The 20819-nt window shown below is 39.6% G+C and overlaps 2 protein-coding genes across 2 annotated transcripts; both read left to right on the top strand.

Moving 5' to 3' along the window:
- The first annotated feature begins 12130 nt into the window (after window positions 1–12130).
- LOC112289066 (subtilisin-like protease SBT1.6) lies at window positions 12131–15375 on the top strand. Its single transcript, XM_024534019.3, has one exon. The coding sequence runs from the start codon at window positions 12597–12599 to the stop codon at window positions 14898–14900; it is 2304 nt and encodes a 767-aa protein (XP_024389787.3). The 5' UTR covers window positions 12131–12596; the 3' UTR covers window positions 14901–15375.
- On the top strand, window positions 15080–16373 carry LOC141045935 (chalcone synthase J-like). Its single transcript, XM_073537313.2, has 3 exons — window positions 15080–15113; window positions 15418–15617; window positions 15748–16373. Exons 1-3 carry the CDS (start codon window positions 15080–15082, stop codon window positions 16228–16230), a joined length of 717 nt encoding a protein of 238 aa, XP_073393414.2. The 3' UTR covers window positions 16231–16373.
- Window positions 16374–20819: the final 4446 nt, after the last annotated feature.

Raw genomic sequence — 20819 nt, 5'->3', positions numbered from 1 at the left:
TTATTTATTTTTATTAAAATTAAATCTTGAAAAAAAAGACAAAAAAACCTTGATACTTTTGCTTAATTCTTTTTAATGTTGTACTTGGCCTTTAGGTTTTGCTTGTTGAATAAGTGGATCTAAAATGAAACTTGGAAGGGACCTCCATTCTCTTTGTACGTTGCTTTTATTGATTGTTTTAGAATTGTTGTTGGTGAAGAATTTGATGCCACTTCAGATTGATGTAGTAATATTAGCAATTAATTTTTTGAAGTTGCAATTGCAAAGTTGACACACTTTTATCCATAAGTTCTTTTTAATTCAATTAGTACCAAGTCTTGTTGCCTACAATCTTATGATTGCCTTCTTCATTGAAGGTGATGCTCTACAAAAGCATCAACTTGCTAATTATATACTTAGATGATTGCATTGAAATTTTTTGACTACCTTTTGCTATCTTATTATTCCTTCTCATTACCTTCATTAGAGCTTAGTCTAGTTGCATGCCAAGATGTTGTTGAAATTTTAATTCAATAATTTTTATTGTATTCCACAAAAAGAAGGAAAATAGTAATACTCCTCTTTTTGAATGTAGCAATAAATGATAAAAAAATCAAGAGGGCTTTGATCAAGATTCAAGATTGTTATATACAACCACTGCCACTTACCTTTAGATGGTAGCAACTAGAAGACCAAAATTGATGTCAACAAAGGGAAACAAAAATATTGAAAGAAAGTACAAAAATAAGCATGCCTTCTCTTCTATACCACAACCAAAAGACAGCTCAACTTCCAATCCATACCACTATAGCTCCTGAATGAAGACACCTCCTTTGACAATTTAATATCTAAGTTCAACTATAAAATCAAAGAAATAACAGCAACACTTCCTCAAAACAAGATTAATGTAGCTACATCCCTAGAAAAATCTACTATGAGTTCGTAACAATTGCAACTATATTGAACTACCACAAAAAATCAGAATAGAAGAGGAAGACATAGCAAAGTATTGAAGTACTTAAAAAAGTACAATGCTATTGCTTTAGAAAATTTCTCAAGGCCTGTGGCCAATTTGGATTGCTAGAACTTAATTTTTGATATCAGCAAGGATGTAATAATTTCTTGTAGGCAATAATTTAGATTTTGCTTTAAAGAAGGTAGATCAACAACCAATCTAGACATTGCACACTATAGCCAAAATAGAAATTCTTATAAAAGAATAAAACATCAACTTGCATCACCTTACTAATTGAACCCACAAACTACATAATCCAGCTCTTGGCCATCAGCACTACTAATATTGCAACAAGAAAAAAACAAGAACTGCATTCCACGGATACCATTGGCACCTACACCTCCAATGACCACAATGAGGTGTCTCTGATATGATTGTGACTACCACATAGGTTAAATAAAATAAGAAGCACTGCTAATTTGGCAACCAATAGTAACTCCACAATGCAAGAGACACCGACACACAATAGCCAAAATCTAACTACTGAATATAAAGTCCCAAGTCAACATCCAAAAAAAAACAAAAGATGCAATCTAATACTGCACCCCTCAATTATAGCCACACACATATAGAGAAAGAAGAATTGAAAAGAATTCCAAAAGAATCAGAGCTTGACCATCTCACAAACAAAAAAAAAAAAAAAAAAAAAAAGAAAAAACAAGAATAAGAAAAAGAGGACTCTAGTGGCCGGACTCCTATCAACAAATAGGCTGCTATCATTCAAGAACAACCTCTTGCCTTTTTGATTTTGATTTTTTTTTTTTTTTGTTGAAAGATTCTATTTTAGCTCTTAATCTATTAAAATTTTAATAATAATAAAATTACTATATATAAAAAAAATTAAATCTATATTAGCTAATTTAAAGAAAAAATACCTATTTTAAAATTTCTTCTCAAGGAAATTCTATAAGAAACCTAATCTTGTATTGAAATCCTAATTTTTTCTATTTATTTCAAAATTCCTATACCAACTTTTTAAAATAGTAATTCTAAGTACAATAAGTATATTTTTTATACTAAATATTCAAGTAAGTCAATTCAATGACTCATAAATGAGCATTAAAAATAAAAAGTACTGAAACTATATGTTGATTTTTTTTAGAAGACATTGTTTATTGCTATGGTTGTATTAAAAAAATCATTGTACATAAAAGTGAATTGGATGCAAAAGAAGCAAGAAAATTCTTTAGTAGGATGAGAATTAAACTTTCTTTGACAACAACATATAATCCAAAAGATAATAAGAAGAGTGAGTATGGACATTTGCTTATTGTTAAGGTATTATTAAAGATATGCAATGGCAAAGTATATTAGTGGCTTAGACTACTACCATTTGTATAATAGGCAGACCATACAACTCATCGTACAGTTATTGGTTATATGCTTTTTAAGTTAATATATGGACAAAAGCTAATTATGCCAATAGAAGAAATAGTGCATACATGGAGGTTGTTGCTTTGGAGAAATGATCTTAATAGAAAAAAGATTTTAGCATTATAAATTCAACAATTAGAAAGATGACTTGAATATATTGAAATAGCAATAAAAAGTTTGAAAGAAGCAAAAGAAAAGAATAAAGAAAGATTTGATAAAATGCATCAACTATAACCTAAATCAATTGATGAAGGTAATTGGATCTTAGTCTATGATAATAGTTTAGATAACCAACATAGTGTATTATGAAAGTTTTTTAAGCATTAATTTGAACCATATATTGTGATAGAAGTTTATGAAAATGATACATATATGTTATGGAAATTTGATGGAACAAAATCTATTAAGTGACACTAAAATGAAAGTAGAAGAGCAGATTGAAGACCAAAAATTTGACCAAGATGAAGAGCATTGTATATCAATATATTAAAGAATCATTGGTACATGCTAAAAGATGCACAAGTTTAAGAGGGATAGATGTTGTGTAGTAACACAACCATTAAATAAAAGAAGAAAGAATATATTTTATTATAAAAGAATCTAATTAAAAAGATATAGTAAAAAAATATAAATAAAAGATAGGCAAGTAATAAAATCTTGTAGTGTTAGAATTGTCTTTTATGAAAATAGATTCTATTTACTTTGTACAATAATAAATAAAACAAAATAAGATAGATTAAAAAAATAAAGAATATATACATATATAAGAAAGAATTAAGAACTTATTTTATTCAAAATTTATCTTAAGAAAATAAGAATTGATATTTGAAGAGGACCAGTTGTGAACCCAGATTAAAATTAGACCCTAAGGCAGAAAACCATGCACCTATGGCAACTTTGAGATTCTTTTATTAATCAAAAAATAAAAATAAAGAACAAAGATATGAAGAGATTTTTAAAAGTTAGTTTCATGTCATTTGGATTAATATTGAGGTTTTGAGGTATTTTCAAAGTTAGTAATGTACTCAATGGATTTAGATTTTGAGAAATAAAAATAAATTTAAAAATTTCAGAATTTTGTGAATTTTGTAGCCTCTTTGTAAGTAAAAATTTGGTAGTTTGTTTTTGTGCTTGTTGTAAATGTGTGTGAGAAATTTGAGATTAATTAAGTGGTTAAATGAAAGAATAAAAGAGTTTTTGTAGGTTATAGTCTTAGATAATTGATATTTAGGATCAGCAAAAGATTTTATGATTAAGCAATATCTGCCAATTGAATTGAAGCAAAATTTGGTGAGAAAAATTTAGATTTAAATATCTACATACAACTCAATTTTTAGAAAAATTGAATAGTTAAGTAAGAAGAAATCTTTGTTGAAAGATCATCATTCAAGTTAGAGAAGGAAAAAAACCAACAATCAAGAAGTTTTGAAAGCTTTTCTTACAATTGTTAAGTCTGATTCTACTCAAATTTTATATGCTTGTTAATTTCTTGTTGATTGAAGTTTGGATGAAATTCTAGTGAAGATCTATAATTTAATTAATAATTATTGAGGTTTCAAATAGCTATAAGAATTGCTTAAAATTTACTTGGAATTTTCTTGAGATTCTTTAGGATTTGATTAAGATTTAGGATTTTTCTAGAATTTAATTAGGATTGATCTAAGATTTAGGATTTTATTAGGATTTAGAAATTTATTAGGATTTCATTAGGATTTGATCTACAATTTGGTTGAGGTTCATTACAATTTTAATTAGGATTTTAATTAGAATTTAATTAGGATTTGACCTAATATTCATTAAGATTCATTAGAATTTTAATTAGAATTTTGATTAGAATTAAGTTAGGATTTGATCTAGGATCTGGCTAAAGTTTATTAAGATTTTAATTAGAATTAAATTAAAATTTGATTAAAATTTATTTAAGATTAATTTAAATTTTTTATTTTTAATATTTCTTTAAGATATTTTATTATTTATTTAAAGATTTCTATTTATAATATTTCTTTAAAGATATTATTATTTTTTTAATATTTTGTTTTTATATTTTTTTAATATTTTTTTATTATATTTCTTTGAGATTAATTTATAACTTCTTTGTATTTTTTTTATAACTTCTTTTAAATTTACTTGAATTGGTTAAAGTTTGATTAAGATTATTAAAGATTATTTAAAGTTTATTTAAGACTTTATTAGACTTAATAGGATTATTGTTGTATTTCTACTTACCTTTTGCAGCTAGATGTTTAGTACATTCTCAAGCAAAAATATGCGTAATATGACATATTTGGTAAACTCAACGTGAAAAGCTTGAGGTAGAAGGTGTTTGAAACTTTTTTGTTTATTTGAATTATGGAGAAGGAAAGCAAGAAAATAGAAGGAGGAGCTTTTGGTCTTTTGATACATGTAATACAACAATGTATCTGTTAGGGACATAGTCCTTAGAACCTTCTAGAGACAAGTTTCTAGAACCTTCTAGAGACAAGCTTCTAGAACCTTCTAGAAGCAAGTCTCTGGAACCTTCTAGAAGCTTCTTAGTTGGTAGAAGATGTTAGGGACATAGTCGTTAGAACCTTCTAGAGATAAGTTTCTAGAACCTTCTAGAAGCAAGTCTCTGGAACCTTCTAGAAGCTTCTTAGTTGGTAGAAGATGTTAGGGACATAGTCGTTAGAACCTTCTAGAGATAAGTTTCTAGAACCTTCTAGAAGCAAGTCTCTGGAACCTTCTAGAAGCTTCCTAGTTGGTAGAAGTTGCTTGAGAAGCTTCCTAAATAGGAGTATATATTGGGATCGAGGCTGAAGAGTTCTTCAGTCTCGACAACACATCTCTTGGAGCTCTAGCTCACCTCTCTGGTGTTGTTCTTGTATTCATCTGATTAATCTAGTTCTTGCCAGTTCTTCTTGAACTTCTTGGTAGATATCAAGTCTGTATTCTATGTCCGTGACAGTTTGTCGAGACTTCACTCACCTCAGATATCAGAGCTAGTTTTTTCTTTGTTAGAGTGTGGATTACCCCTCTACTTGAAAGTGTACTAGCACTTTAGAGGTTGCGGATTACCCTCCTCTAAACTGATACTTCTTTTGTTACAATATTGGAGTCTTATTCTTCTTGGAGAGAGTGGAATACCCCTTTTCTTGAAGCCCTTAAGGCATTTTAGAGGTTGCAGAGTACCCTCCTTTAAACCAATATTGTCTTCTTGTAGAGTCATTTCTGTCCTTCTCTTAGAATGGTCGGGGGCCAAGACATTAGTATGACGAAAAGTTCAGAGTCCAAGTTAGATGCTATCATAAATGCCCTCGCTACGTTATCGCAAAGAATTACAGAGATTGAAGGAGTCGTGGCAAGGCCTCATAATGATGGAGCATCTAGGATGGCACAATCTAGGTTGCACCAGCCTCAAACTTCTACACTTAGAGAAGCAGCTTTGCCTCAGGTTCGACAAGCACCGCTGGTTCTACAACATAAAGAACCCTGAGTTAGCCTTCCGGACAAGTTTGATGGTACACGTTCCAAGTTTCGAGGATTCGTCAACCAAATCAAGTTGATAACAGTTTTATAGCTCGAACGCTATCCAACGGAGGAGTCACGTGTTGGGCTTGTTGGAACCTTATTTACAGGACAAGCTCTATTATGGTTTGCTCCTTTGTTTGAGAAACGATCGTCCATACTAAACAACTTTGAAACCTTTTTGGAGGCATTTGCGGAAGCATTTGGTGAACACGACAAGGTTCGATGGACTACAACAAAGATCCGGTCACTACGACAAGGGATGCGTTTTACATTAGTCTATGCATTGGACTTCAGGCAATTAACATGCGACATCAATTGGGACGAAGAAGCGTTGATGAGTCAATTCTATTAGGATTTAAGGGACAATGTGAAGGATTTGCTGTTAACTCTTCCTGATCCGCAAACGCTCAACGAAGCTATTAGCCAAGCTGTGAAGTGTGATAACCGCCTATTCCAACGTCGCCAAGACCAACGTTTAAGACAACATACGATTCGCCACACCCCAACTATGTCGGCAAGCAGCGTGAATTCACATTCAGAGGTAGAAGACATGTAAATTGATGCGGTACGTGTCAAATCTCTTACTCTAGAAGAAAAAAAGCGGTGTATGGAGGAAGGTCTATGCTTGTATTGCAGTGAAGAAGGCCACAAAGTTGGAAACTACCCCAAGAAGCAAAATCGATGTATTATCAAGACTAGGGGTGCGTTTATTCAGGAAAACGAGGATGCCCAGCCACAATAGGAACCGTGCGGATGGACAGTGAAATATCGCAAGAACAACCAGGTTCCTTTCTTTCCGCTCAACCTGCCTTTTGTTTTACAATCCCTTTGCTTATTGGCCCTCAGAAACTGAGAACCTTAGCATTAATAGATTCAGGAGCATCTGCTTGTTTTTTAGACGAAGAATTTGCAAAGCATCATAAGATCCCTTTAATACAAAAATCCAAGCCTGTTCACATTGAGGTCATAGATGGACGACCTTTATTGTCTGGTAGTGTCACCCATGCATCAAAACCTATAGAAGTGACATTTAAGGACCATAGTAGTCATATTATTTTCAATATTATTAGAACTCCATCAAATCTTGTAATTCTTGGTCTTTCCTGGTTGGAAAAGCATAACCCATCCATAGATTGGAAGTTGCGGAAGATGACCTTTCCCACAAAACCACCCAAGAGCAAGCCTAGTAGAAAACCCCGAATAGATAAATCCTTATTTAATGGAGCAAGAGCATTTATAAGATTGTCCAAGAGAGGCATACCATTTGTCATTTATGCGGCTCAAACTACCAGGGAGAAGATCTCGACAGCAAGTATACCGGAGCAATATAAGGATTTTAAAGACGTGTTTCAGAAGAAAAATACCGACATGCTACCGGAACACAGACCATATGATTGTGCCATAGACTTACAGGAAGGAGCACAACCGCCTTTTGGCCCAATCTACAATCTATTGCAGATGGAGTTGGCGGAGTTGCGGAAGTACATCAACGAGAATCTAACCAAGAACTTCATCCGTCATTCAAAATCGTCAACTGGAGCACCCATCTTATTTGTGAAGAAGAAAGATGGCTCGTTGCGGATGTGCGTGGACTATCGAGGCTTCAACAAGGTAACAAAGAAGAATCGTTATCCGTTACCCTTGATTTCTGGTCTCTTAGAACAACTTGGACGTGCAAGGATCTTTACAAAAATTGATCTAAGGGGAGCTTACAACCTTGTACGAATCAAGGAAGGAGATGAGTGAAAGATAGCATTCCGTACAAGGTATGGCCATTTTGAATATAATGTCATGCCCTTTGGTCTTACCAATGCTCCAGCGGTCTTTCAACATATGATGAATGACATTTTCCGAGAGTACCTTGACGATTTTATTGTCATCTATTTGGATGATATTTTGATATTCTCCAAAAATGAGGAAGTGTATGAAAAACACGTTCGTTTAGTATTGGAGAAACTACGCGAGCGAGGACTATATGCCAAGTTGGAGAAGTGTTTATTTCACCAAATAGAGATGGAGTTTCTGGGGTTCATTGCGACTACAGAAGGCTTGAAGATGGACCTCAAGAAGGTAGAAGCAATCGTGTCCTGAGAGGTTCCAAAGACGGTTAGAGATGTACAATGCTTTCTTGGTTTTGCCAACTTCTATCAGATCTTTATCAAGAATTACTCTCAAGTTGCTGCTCCTCTCACTCGGTTGACATGCAAGGATAAGCTGGAATGGGGACCTCTAGCAGATAAGGCGTTTCAAAACCTGAAGACCGCATTTACTACGGCTCCAATCTTGATACATCCAAACTTTACAAAGGCCTTCTATTTAGAAACTGATGCTTCGGATTTTGCTTTGAGAGCTGTACTTTCACAAATGGGAGAAGATAAGAAGCTCCATCCGGTTGCATTCTATTCTCGAAAGTTCTCTGCTGCTGAAATCAATTATGAGATCCACGATAAGGAACTTCTTGCTATAGTGGATTCTTTCCAAGAATGGCGTCACTTTCTTGAAGGAGCTGCACATCCAGTGACCATATACACAGATTACAAGAATTTGAAGTATTTCATGTCGGCTCGAGTTCTAAATCGACGTCAAGCTCGATGGAGTATGTTGCTATCTAGGTTGGATTTTATTATCACTTATCGACGAGGAAAGTAGCAAGGACTATCTGATGCCTTATCGAGGAGATCATATCTTGTAGCAAAGGCTGGAGAAGTAGCGTTTGATCAACAATGTACGACATTGTTGAAGCCAGAGCATATTCACGTTTGCGCTACTATTATGCCAATTGATGCTGACTTCCTGAATCAGGTACGTGCCGTAACCATTGAAGATTCAGTAGCCATTGATATTAAGCAGCGTGCCAATGACGACAAGTTCAAGGTGGAGGGAGATCTTTTATACTTTGAAGAGCGGTTATATATCCCAAAAGGACCAGCACGACTCCGAGTTCTTCAATCTCGCCACGATTTTCCAGCTCCGGGACATTTTGGATTCAACAAGACCTTGGAGCTTATTTCTCGAGATTTTTGGTGGCCCCAAATGTGGAAGGATGTGAAAGATTTTGTCCTCTCCTGCAACATCTGTTCAAGATCCAAGAATCCTCGGCATCGCCCTTATAGACTCCTACAGCCATTGCCGATTCCACGTCGACCATGGTCTTCAATTTCCATGGACTTCATCATGGACCTCCCATCATCGAACTCATTTGACAGCATCTTTGTCATGGTAGATCGGCTTACAAAAATGGCACACTTTGTCCTTTGCAAGAAGACATCGTCCAGTGAAGTCACAGCAAGGCTCTTTCTCGATAATGTGTATTGATATCATGGACTACCAGATGATATCGTATCAGATCGAGGAATCCAGTTTGTATCAAAGTTTTGGAGATCTCTCTTTGAGATATTGAAGGTGGATATCAAGCTTTCTTCGGCTTTTCATCCTCAAACTGACGATCAAACGGAACGGCTGAACCAAATCTTGGAACAATACTTACGATGCAGCATCAACTATCAGCAAGACGATTGGACCACATATCTGCCGCTAGCTGAGTTTGCATATAACAACACCCTCCATGCATCGACTCAATACACACCATTCTTTTCCAACTATGGGTATCATCCGAAGCTTGATTTATTGAGTCCATCAACAAATAATAATCCAGCAGCTGAAGGATTTGCGAAACAACTATCAGAGCTTCAAAATACGTTGACTCCTTCAATTACAATCCGCTCAAGAATCCTACAAGGCGTCTGCAGATAGATTTCGGAATCAAGCACATACTTTCAAAATTGGAGATAAAGCATGGCTTCTTCGACGGAATATCAAGACCAAGCAACCATGTGATAAGTTGGACTATCGAAGATTGGGACCATTTATCATCCAAAAGCAAATCAATCCAGTGGCGTACCGTCTGGAATTACCGGCTTCTATGAAGGTACATCCACTCTTTCATGTTTCTTTGTTGGAGCCTTATCGAGAGTCATCTTTTCCTAGAAGAGTGCAATGTCCGCCACCTAGTATTGAGATCGAGAACCACGAGGAATACGAGGTTGAAAAGGTGCTGGATTCTCGGCGAAGGTGGGACAAGTTGGAGTATCTTGTTCATTGGTGCGGCTACGACATTAATGAGCGAACGTGGGAGCCAGCTGAAAATCTCACCAATGCGCCGCAAAAGGTACAGGAGTTTCATCAACAACATCCTCATAAACCTAAGCCGGTTCGACAATAGCTTCTTTTTGAAGGTTGCTCACCCAAGAATATAAGAAAGGGAGAGAGCACCACCAGAATTCGTAGTTGATGTAGTTATTTTCTCCAAGATAAAATAGAATTTTTTCAGTAGCCATAGTTTGGTCTTTTGATATGGATAGCCAAGAGATAGTTACTATGCCAGTTAGATTATCTCAACCAACTAGTTCACGAAGGCGACCCCGAGATGAAGAACCACCTACACCATGACAACGACGGAGGATACCAAGTAACCGATCACTGGTGATTGTATTTAAGTCCGAGCCTGCTTACGATGGTCAATCAGAAGGCATATTTGTAGGACAATTTCACAATGAAGACACGAAAGTTCATGCTTGGTCAGAAGTTGAAGGAGTGGGCCATTACCATTGGCTTCAAGGGCCGATGAACCACTTACCTCGTGAACAACAGTTGGAGTTCATAGCAGACGTTATGCGACAGATCTTCCTTTTCTTGCGTTGATACTGATTGACAACAACATTACTTCTCAGAGACCTCGAAGCTAAAGGAGGGGGTGATGTTAGGAACATAGTCCTTAGAACCTTCTAGAGACAAGTTTCTAGAACCTTCTAGAGACAAGCTTCTAGAACCTTCTAGAAGCAAGTCTCTGGAACCTTCTAAAAGCTTCTTAGTTGGTAGAAGTTGCTTGAGAAGCTTCCTAAATAGGAGTATATATTGGAATCGAGGCTGAAGAGTTCTTCAGTCTCGACAACACATCTCTTGGAGCTCTAGCTCACCTCTCTAGTGTTGTTCTTGTATTCATCTGATTAATCTAGTTCTTGCCAGTTCTTCTTGAACTTCTTGGTAGATATCAAGACTGTATTCTATGTTAGTGACAGTATCTTGTAAATTGGACATGTATTAGAGGTCTTATAGAATGTCGCCACATAGCTCCTAGATAGATAGTATATATAGAGGCAAAAAGTAAATCCTTCTTCACTCTTATCAACTCCTTTCTTGCTTTTAATTTAATTTCAAGAATCTCTAGTTTTCTTGTCTTTTAGCAATAGTTATTCTAGTTTCTTGTATGCTGGTCGCAAATTTGGGGTTGTGCTTAATTTCAACAAGTAATGTCGCTTTGAAGGTGGTCGGTTTCTTCAAATGTATGTGGTCAACAACGTGTTTCCAGGCCTTGGTGACCTGGTTCCAAATTTTGGAGTCGGAGAAATTTGGTGTTTGCTTAGCATGGGCTATCGTGGATCGGCCAGCTAGCTGCCTCCCTTTTCTAGTTGGTAGCAAGAGAGTGTGTACTTGAGGAACTGGTGCATGTTGGAGGGGCCGGGCTCGATAGCTTTGATCAACCATTTGTTGAAGAGCATTGTCATGGTGCTATCGAGATCCATGAGACTAAGGCCTCCTAGTTTTTTCTTTCGGATACAAATGTGCCACGCAACCCAAGTGTGGGTCCTTCAATCATGCCCTGCCTATAGGTAGTTGTGGAGGAGGCTCTTAACCTGTTTGACAACCCGCTTGGAGCCTGCCCAAACACCAATGAAATACCATAGGGTTGACATGACTACCTGGTTCACAATTAGGCGTCTTCCGGATAAGGAGAGTTTGACGGAGCTCCAGTAGGTGAGTTTCTTCTTCACTCCAGTAAGGTTGGTGATTGATCTAGATTAGTCGGATAAAGGAAGTTGAATGAACTACTTCATCCAACAATATACCGTCCCCAGGATGAGCACGTTGGCTCCTACCGATCCGCTACGATTTGCACTGTTTCAACTCTAATTCCTTTTTGCGAACCTGCCGGCATTGAAGTTCAAACGCGTACCAGCTAATCAGTGTCGGCGCCACGTCTGGCCATCTGATAGCTGAAGGACTTCGTGACAGATGAGTCGGTTTGATAGTAAACTGGAGTTGACTGTGTCTCAAGTCGAAAACAAAAACCGAGTGCAAAACTCTGTGGTGCCTTCGTCCTAATCAGGAGCCCGCAGTCTTGAACACGACGCAAGTTCCCGTGCATATAAATCAACGTTAGTTGTATTTGCATATCTCCCCTCAAACCGACACAAGATGATGCCCCTAGAAGGAGTAAGTTGAAGCAGTGTTGCCAGAATTTCAGGAACTGGTGGATTTGACCTCAGCGTCCAACACCACGTAGCCGACTAGACACTATTCATATCGTCCACCTTATTTTATTTATTTATTTATTTTTAGCGTTTCAAGACTTGGACCTTTTCGATGCGAAGTTTCCAGGTAACGAGCCTTCAGTCCTTTGCTGCCTCCACCATTCCGCTGTTCCACGAACACAACTGTTATATATGTCGACCCACACCGATTCTGCACTGAATGATCCGAGGAAACCTATAAAGTTTCGAACTTTGGAGGGGACTCCCCAAGCTCTCAGAAGGAGATCTAGCTTGTAGTGGCCTGAAACACGTTGATAGGATTTCTTGTAGTGAAACGTACTGGTGTCGTTGAAACATACACTACACAAATTCTCCAAGTTGGTTGCGAGGCGGGACGTTTGGTCGCTAAGATGAACCCTGCGATGAGGCGCTTTGTTTACTTTCTGGCCTTGACATGTCTGACTCTGCGTGGGACGAACGGCGCGCCCCACGGGAGCAGGACGTACATCGTGCACATGGAGAGGAACACCTCCCATCACAGCGTTCTTGATAAATCCGCTTGTTACGTTGGGATGATGCAAAGAGCCACGGAGGTCCTTGCAGAGGGCCACCCCGACGACGGCATGGACTGCCTCCACCACGTCTACGACCACGTCTTGGACGGGTTTTCGGCCAGGCTGACGCCAGAGCAGGCCGAATTCATGGGAAAGATGCCTGGCGTGAAGGGCTTGCACCCCGACGTACCCGTTCAGCTTGCTACCACCCGCAGCACGGAGTTCCTGGGATTGGCGAGTGCGAGCGGGAGGTTGTGGGCGGACGGCAAGTCCGGAGAAGATATGATCATCGGAGTGATCGACTCCGGAATCTGGCCAGAGCGGTTGAGCTTCGACGACCTCTCGCTCGGGCCGATTCCTGCGCGATGGAACGGGGTGTGCGAGGTCGGGACCAGCTTTACGGTTTCGAATTGCAACAGGAAGATCATCGGCGCCCGCTTTATATTCGCGGGTCGTGAAGCGGACATAGGCAGACCCATCGAGGACGGCGTCGAAGATTACAAGTCCCCGCGTGATATGGTTGGCCACGGCACCCACTGCGCCTCCACAGCAGCTGGCATGCACGTTGCTCGAGCAGTGAGCCCTACTGGGCTCGCCGAGGGAACGGCAGCGGGAACGGCACCCAAGGCACGAATTGCAGTTTACAAGGCTTTGTGGGGACCGGAAGGAGTTGGATCTACGGCTGACCTTATAAAGGCGATCGATTGGGCGGTGGCGGACGGGGTCGATGTCATCTCGTACTCGGTGAGTGGATCGACCGGAGAATACTTCACACAAGATTACCTGATGAACATTGCTATGTATAATGCCGTCAAGCGAGGAATCTTCTTCTCAGTATCTGCGGGAAATGAAGGCCCCGCCCCGGGGACGGTCGCCCATGTGGCGCCGTGGGTCACGACAGTCGCAGCTACCACTCAAGACCGCGACATCGACACGAATGTTGAGCTCGGCGATGGGACGGTTCTGAAGGGACGATCCGACTACGACGGGACAGCGCTGGCTGAGCAAGTCCCTCTGGTCTTCGGGGGTGACATTGCAGTCAGTGCTCTCTACGCAGACAACGCCACTTTCTGCGAGAGAGACACCATCGATGAGTCGAAGGCCGTGGGAAAGATTGTACTGTGCTTCCAAGATGACGTCGAGAGGAACCGCACGATTCCCGCCGGCGCCGTAGGGTTCGTTTCAGCCAAGGCTGTGGGAGAAGATTTAAGTGTTCTACATGTGGACTTCCCGTACACGATAGTGGGCAATAAGGCCGGCCAAACCATGGTGTCTTATGTTCGTTCCACAGCTGCACCCACAGCAACTATTCGTGGTGCCAAGACCGTCCTGGGCGTGACGCCGGCGCCCAAGGTGGCGGGCTTCTCTAACCGAGGCCCCCACACCTTTCCCCAGGCGCAGTGGCTGAAGCCTGACATCGGTGCTCCAGGGGTGGACATTCTGGCAGCAGGGATCAAGAACGAGCGTTGGGCTTTCATGACTGGAACCTCCATGGCGTGCCCTCACGTGAGCGGCATCGGGGCTTTGATAAAGGCATCGCACCCCACATGGAGCCCGGCCGCCATCAAGTCGGCCATGATGACCTCCGCCTCCATCGCGGACAACACCCGTAACATCATCACGCTTGAAGAATCCGGTGAGACTGGCACGTTCTTCGACTTCGGAGCAGGGCTGATGCGCCCCGAGAGAGCTAATGACCCAGGGTTGATCTACGACATGGGGACGACCGATTATTTGAACTTCTTGTGCGCGCTCCAATACACTCCCGAAGAGATCAAGCTTTTTGAGCCCAACGGATACGCGTGCCCCGCTGCGGCGCGGGTGGAGGACGTCAATCTGCCCTCCATGGTTGCTACGTTTACGCGGTCGACACTGCCCGGGGCATCCGTGACCTTCAACCGAGTGGTGACGAATGTGGGAGCCCCAGATTCCGTCTACACTGCCAACGTAATTGCACCCGCGTATTTTGACGTTGCTGTCCAGCCCGCCACAATAACGTTCTCCGCTGCAGCACCGACACAGAGTTTCACGTTGACGGTGTCACCAAACGCGACTGCGCCGGTTCCGGCAGGGGTAGCGCATGCGCATGGCGTGGTGCAGTGGACGGATGGTATGCACGTCGTGCAGAGCCCGATTGTCGCCATGGTTTATGATTCCTAGCTTGTGCGCACCAGGGCCGTGCCTTCTAACCTCACACACCATTGGCATCAGCGGCCGACATCGGTCCAGCCGCGGATCAGGTTGAGAATCGAAGGATTCTGGAACATTCTAGCCAGATGAATGCAAAGATCAGTCGGTGCAAAAGACTAGAGTTTGTCTGCTCTCCCAGAAGCCAAGAAATGCAGGAGCACCTCTGCTGTCCTGTCGGCGTCGGTGACCTTCGTCCTCACCGCAAGATGAGGATTTGTTCGTGTGTGCGGTTGTAGTTAGGTTAGCTAGTGGTTTGTGCGCATATTTGCACCGCAGCGGTAGGGCCAGGGGAGGGTAGCTCCATAGATTCAGCTGAGGCATGCCAATGAGAGTCGAACCGATTTTAGGGAAGGTACTGATCAATGCCACGGACGACGAGCAGCAGTATGTAAGCACATATCTCGTAATCAATGGATCAATCTTGCATGCTGAATGTAAGGAGAGACATAGCGCGCGTCCTTTGTGATTGGCATAGCATTTGTTGCAGGACCGGTCCTCGATCCTGGTGAAACTGGCGACGTGGCATTGCTTTTCAATGCCGCAAGGGCTGTGGATATTAGAATAACTTCGCAACGGAAGTCGGCACCCAAGCACAGAGTCCATGAGTTCTGCGGCCATCTCTCCGATCGCTGTGTTGAATTCACTTACGAATGTAGAGTTGCTCTTGTTGCAAACAAAGAGAGTCGGGTGCGTGTGCAGATTCCAACTGGTAGCATTTACAGAGTCGGCACGTAAGAGGCATAAACCGGTGTGTTGTCGCAGAATTAGGAAGGAGAGAAAGCGGGAGTACAGGTTGCGCTACACAGGCTGAGAACAGTTGGGTGAAGTAATAGAGCAGGGTTGTGGAATGGCTCCAGCAGGGGAGGTGGAGGCTGAGGTTCGTGCCAGGAGGGCCGTGCTTCCCAAGGGTCAGCCCCGCGCAGAGGGCCCTGCGTGTGTGTCGAGAAACGGCACTGCCGTTCCTTCGACCGAGTTCCTAAAAAGCGATTACCCAGACTTCTTCTTCAACATCACCAACACCTGCGACAAGGAGGCCCTCAAGGTCAAATTCAAGCGCATCTGCGACAAGTCCTGCATCCGCAAGCGCCACATGTTCCTCACCGAGAAGGTGCTCAAGGCCAACCCCGGCATCTGCACTTACATGCAACCCTCGCTGAACGTCCGTCACGATATCGTGGTGGTGCAGGTGCCCAAGCTCGCCGCCGAGGCCGCACAGAAAGCCATCAAGGAGTGGGGTGGCCGCAAGTCCAACATCAACCACATCGTGTTCGCCACCACCAGCGGCGTCAACATGCTCTGAGCCGACCACGCACTGGTCAAGCTGCTGGGGCTGAAGCCCACCGTGAAGCGGGTGATGATGTACCAAATATTGGAACTTTAGATAAAATATCAAAAATCCTTATTAATATGATTTTATTTATTTATTTATTATTATTATTTAAATTAAAATTCAACTATTGACAAAAATTCATCCTTGAATAACAATTCATCTTTGAATAACTTCTCATCTACAAATGAGAATTCATCCAAATTCAATCAGCCTTCATCCATAATTTATCATCTTATCAAACCTTAATCTCATCCAATCCAAGATCTCAGTTATCATCCACTATAAACGTCAATTATATTTAAATTTCATCCCATTCTGGGTTTATTCAATTCTAGAATTTCCATCCCATACAACAATATCTATCACAGTAGAATTTCTTACAGAAGAATAGATCAATTTGAAGATGAACTCACGTGCAACGCCCGGTTTTGACGTTCATGCAGTAGATGCAGCAAGCCGATGGAAATGGTTCCAACTACTCTTTTGATAATTCTCGCACAAGACAATACCTTCCCGTCGAAGAAGAGCTGATGGTGAAATTCAGCAACAGATCGGCATAGCTCTACAGGTCAACTACTTCCTAATCGCCTATACTAGGCCAGACATAAATTTTTGACAAGAACTATGGCTCTTAAAGATGATTGCAGCTAGACAAAAATAGCTTAGCCAATTAGTTCTACTAGGTCGCACTTCATCCGATGCAGACTACACACAACAGCGAAATTATAAGCAATGTGGTGGACCCTGTGATCGAACTTCAGCCCATCCACAGCCAGCCAATCTGGAAGAGGTCCTCCACCAAATCTCTGGATTGTTCTCTTTGAATGTGGTACCACCCCGAAGAGGAAGGACTAGCAATTGCTAGCCACGGAACCTAGGGTGACAAACACGGTTGAGTGTATCCGAGTAGTTGCTTTGTCACAATCATAGCAGTATCGGGTCGACTCTCGTGCATTTCAAGTTCCTTCTAGCACATGGCAAGATATGAGGTCGTCGTCGTGGTCACTGCAACAAACTAAGAGGACTCCTGGGTGACAGCCACTCTTCATGAAACGCCACCCCAACTTTGCCAACTCGAGCAGCTCGGTCACTTGGTACCGCAAGAACCACGAGCTGGGCAATCCAACGTCGAACCAAACTTGCACCTCCGCATGAGGGGAAAATAAAAATAATAAAAAGAACAAGACAGCAGGGTACGGTGTCAATCACCCCGCCGCAGCTCGATAAGGGACTGTAACTTCCAAAAAACAAAAGAAACTTTGCCAAAACAATAACGGCACCACTGATTCCAATCGTCGGGTTAAGAGCCAACAGGCGATTGAACTCCAAAGGGCATTGATGAACACCTTTCCGCAACAGCACCGCTTCTAGCCGTCGTACTACAGTCGACACTACCAGCTCTGCGGCCACTGGATACCAACTTTTCTACCTCGAAAACAAATCCGAGCTCCGAAACCACTAGTGCCTCCTGATTAAAGCCACTTCCATTCAGAATGTCAACGGGTCCGAGAACACATTTCGCAGCCACACACACACACGTAGAAAAAATAATACATAAGAAGAATTTCTTGGAGATCGGAGCTCAGAATTCCTCCCACCAAAGGATCAGAAAAAAAAATACCCTAAGAACCCCAATCCGAACAAGTCTAGATTGTCGTCATTGGATACTTTTCAATGACCGTTTCCATGCCCCGCCTCAAAGAAAAAACACTTCTCACCCTTCCACTGCACACAGTAGCCTCTAACACAAGAAGAATGCAACTTGCAGTTATCACCTGTAATATTGGAGAGGAGGGAAATGGCCTTTGCACCACCAGTGAAACCGTGCCACACTTCCACTACTTCCAGCAGCAATACAAAATCAGCTACTCCTAAGTAGGTGAAGTCCAATGCCACAAGCTCTCATTAATACTAACACGGCTGCTATTACTCATGCATCCACTACAACTACCTGTAGCACTCAATTGATGATAAGCTGTGGAAAAAAAAAGAACCCCTTCCAAGCACAAAAAGAAGAGAGAGAGGGAAAATGAAGTCAGAGGCACACTTTGCCAAACCCGGACAACCTCTCCTCAAAAATTTAGAATCTCACTGTCATTCTAAGTGTCAGTGTAAATTTTACTCCTCAATTCCAATTACAAGATGGCCTCAATTAAGAGTTTTTCGTAATTTGTGGTGTGAAGTGAGGTATGTAATTGGCAAAAAACCAAAGAAGAACAACCGCAATACAAGTGAAAGAAATGAAATCAAGTAATTACAACATCCAAAACTAAGTCTCATTTTATCTACTATGTTTTCATCCAATAAAAAGTAAAGGTAAAATTTTAAAAGTATACTTTAAGATAAATAATTTTATTATCTTTTCAATGACATGAGAAATATGTAAATCCGAATTATTATAAGTAAGTTATGAAGTATTACAAATAAGAAGTAAATAATTAAAAAATAAAGTCAAAATATTTTACCTCAAAGGTAACTTGCTTATAAATCAAGGATTCGAGCCTCATCAAGGCTCACATGTAGTATATAAGGGCCTCTAAGAGAGGCCACAAGGCCTTAGTCTTATCCTCCTAACTACCTTCAAGGTGCTACCACCCATATGGGACTTGTGCACCCTCTTTCCTACAAGGACTACACTAGCTATTGGTCCTCCTATTTTCTACTAGAAGGACCAAATTTTTTGTATTTTTGAACTCACCATGGTATTCAAAATACTCAATTAGCCTTGCATCCTTGTGTGGCCTTCAAATCTTGCTCCATTTCTTTATAAAGGCTCCCAAAGTGGTAAAACTCATTTTTACTAAGATCTTGAAAATTGCTCTATAAATTCATAAAAAATACTATATAAATTCTAAATAAATTCTTAAAAATCCTCTAATATTTTTATAATTCTAATATCTATTTATGGCTACATTTTCTTACCTTGGTGATTTTGATAATAATAAAAATCAATTTAAATCTACTATACATCTTATTTTTTATATCAATAATTAAAATGACATGAGGTGCTTTTCCATGCTTCTTCTAACTATTAATATTTATAGTTTTTATAAGTAGTACATATAGATAGAAGACCAATATAAATATTGATCTTAATAAATAATCCTTAATATTCAAGAATGAATAAAAATATTAAAACAACAAAGATAATTACCTCCAAGACATACTAAGATTCTATTTTCCTCCACTAAAAATCTAATTTTTTTATTTTTCTAAAGATTTCTTCACTACTCACTATATATTGTGATTTAAAGCATTCTAAATGCATATTTTTATTCTAAAAAAATAAGTGAGTTAATTTGATGATTCACACATGGCAACCATCTGGGATGACTTATAAAAGAGAAGAGCCTAGAATTGACCTTCCAAAATACTATTGAATAAAAAGAGGAATTATCTTCAAAAGTGTTTTAAAAATTATCTAAGATAAGAATGAGTGATTTGCTTCTAATCTAAAGGAATTAAAGTAGGTTTTGTTCTATAAATCTAAACAAAGAAGACAAAGAAAATCAAATCTAATCTAAGACTTAATGATTATGTATATAAAAAAAAACAAATCAGAGCTAAGAAATAAAAAAGTGAACTTTTTAAATTCCTCTTTAATATGAGAGGATTTTACTATTAACCTTCTAAAGCCTATATATCTGTTGTATGTCAAGGTTGGTCTTTTCTTGTACTAACACTAGTTCATTAGGATAGTCCATTTTTTCAAACCAGATTTGAACACAAGACACTCACTTGACAACCTCTCACTTGACCAATCCATCTATGTCTTTTGGATGTTTATTAAGACACATTCTCATAATTTTTAATATATATATATATATATATATATATATAAATTTTTATGAAAGTTTCATCAAGTATTTATCTTTTTCAGTTAAAATATCTCTAATTATTTGATGAAGGAACTAAATTGAAAGAAAGATAAGACAAATGAATATGACTATAGCTTATCTTGAACTCCAATGTTTTAGCTTCTAAATTCCACCTAGTTTTGATAATTTTCCACTTAAGGGATTGAATAAGAGTAAATTTGACGATGAGCCATTTGACTTTGTATATGATAAAAATCACACTCTATATTCTTTATACCTATTTTTACATGTTTTGGTAGGAAAATCTTCTCTGTTGAGTATTTGTAGCCAAATTGAATTATTTGAAAAGACTTCTTTAATTAAGTAGGGGCCTAATCACATGGCATCAAATTTTTCTATAAAATCTAATCTCCTAGGATCTTGTAAGAGAACTAATATGCCAGGCTTAAGGATTTTAACTTTATATTGCTGTTGTGATGTAATACAACTATATGGTGAAATTGTAATCAAAATTGAATTTCTAATTAATATCTAATTATCTTAGTTCAATTGTAATTTGAGGTATCTAAACATGGTTTTTATAAAAGCCTCTAAGGTTATTTTCTTTTCTTAATAGTTAGTAAGTTAAAGGTTAGTTAATAATTTTACCTTCTACATTGTAGAGACTCTTCTATTATCTTAGAATGACCATAAATTAATAAAATCAAGTTAAAAGAGATAAATAATTAGTATAGTTGGTAC

This window comes from Physcomitrium patens, chromosome 11 (genome assembly GCF_059467195.1).
Source record: "Physcomitrium patens ecotype Gransden chromosome 11, ASM5946719v1, whole genome shotgun sequence".
Taxonomy (NCBI): Eukaryota; Viridiplantae; Streptophyta; class Bryopsida; order Funariales; family Funariaceae; genus Physcomitrium; species Physcomitrium patens.
The sequence above is the reverse complement of the archived record's forward strand: the minus strand, read 5'-3'. Positions and strand labels throughout refer to the sequence as shown.

Bases quoted from the DNA above. Each gene is read 5' to 3' on its own strand.
- LOC112289066 (XM_024534019.3), top strand. From the start codon at position 12,597: ATGAACCCTGCGATGAGGCGCTTTGTTTACTTTCTGGCCTTGACATGT.
- LOC141045935 (XM_073537313.2), top strand. From the start codon at position 15,080: ATGCAGGAGCACCTCTGCTGTCCTGTCGGCGTCG. The intron at 15,114-15,417 runs GTGACCTTCGTC...CATTTGTTGCAG, and splicing joins CTGCTGTCCTGTCGGCGTCG to GACCGGTCCTCGATCCTGGT. The intron at 15,618-15,747 runs GTGCGTGTGCAG...GGCTGAGAACAG, and splicing joins TTGCAAACAAAGAGAGTCGG to TTGGGTGAAGTAATAGAGCA.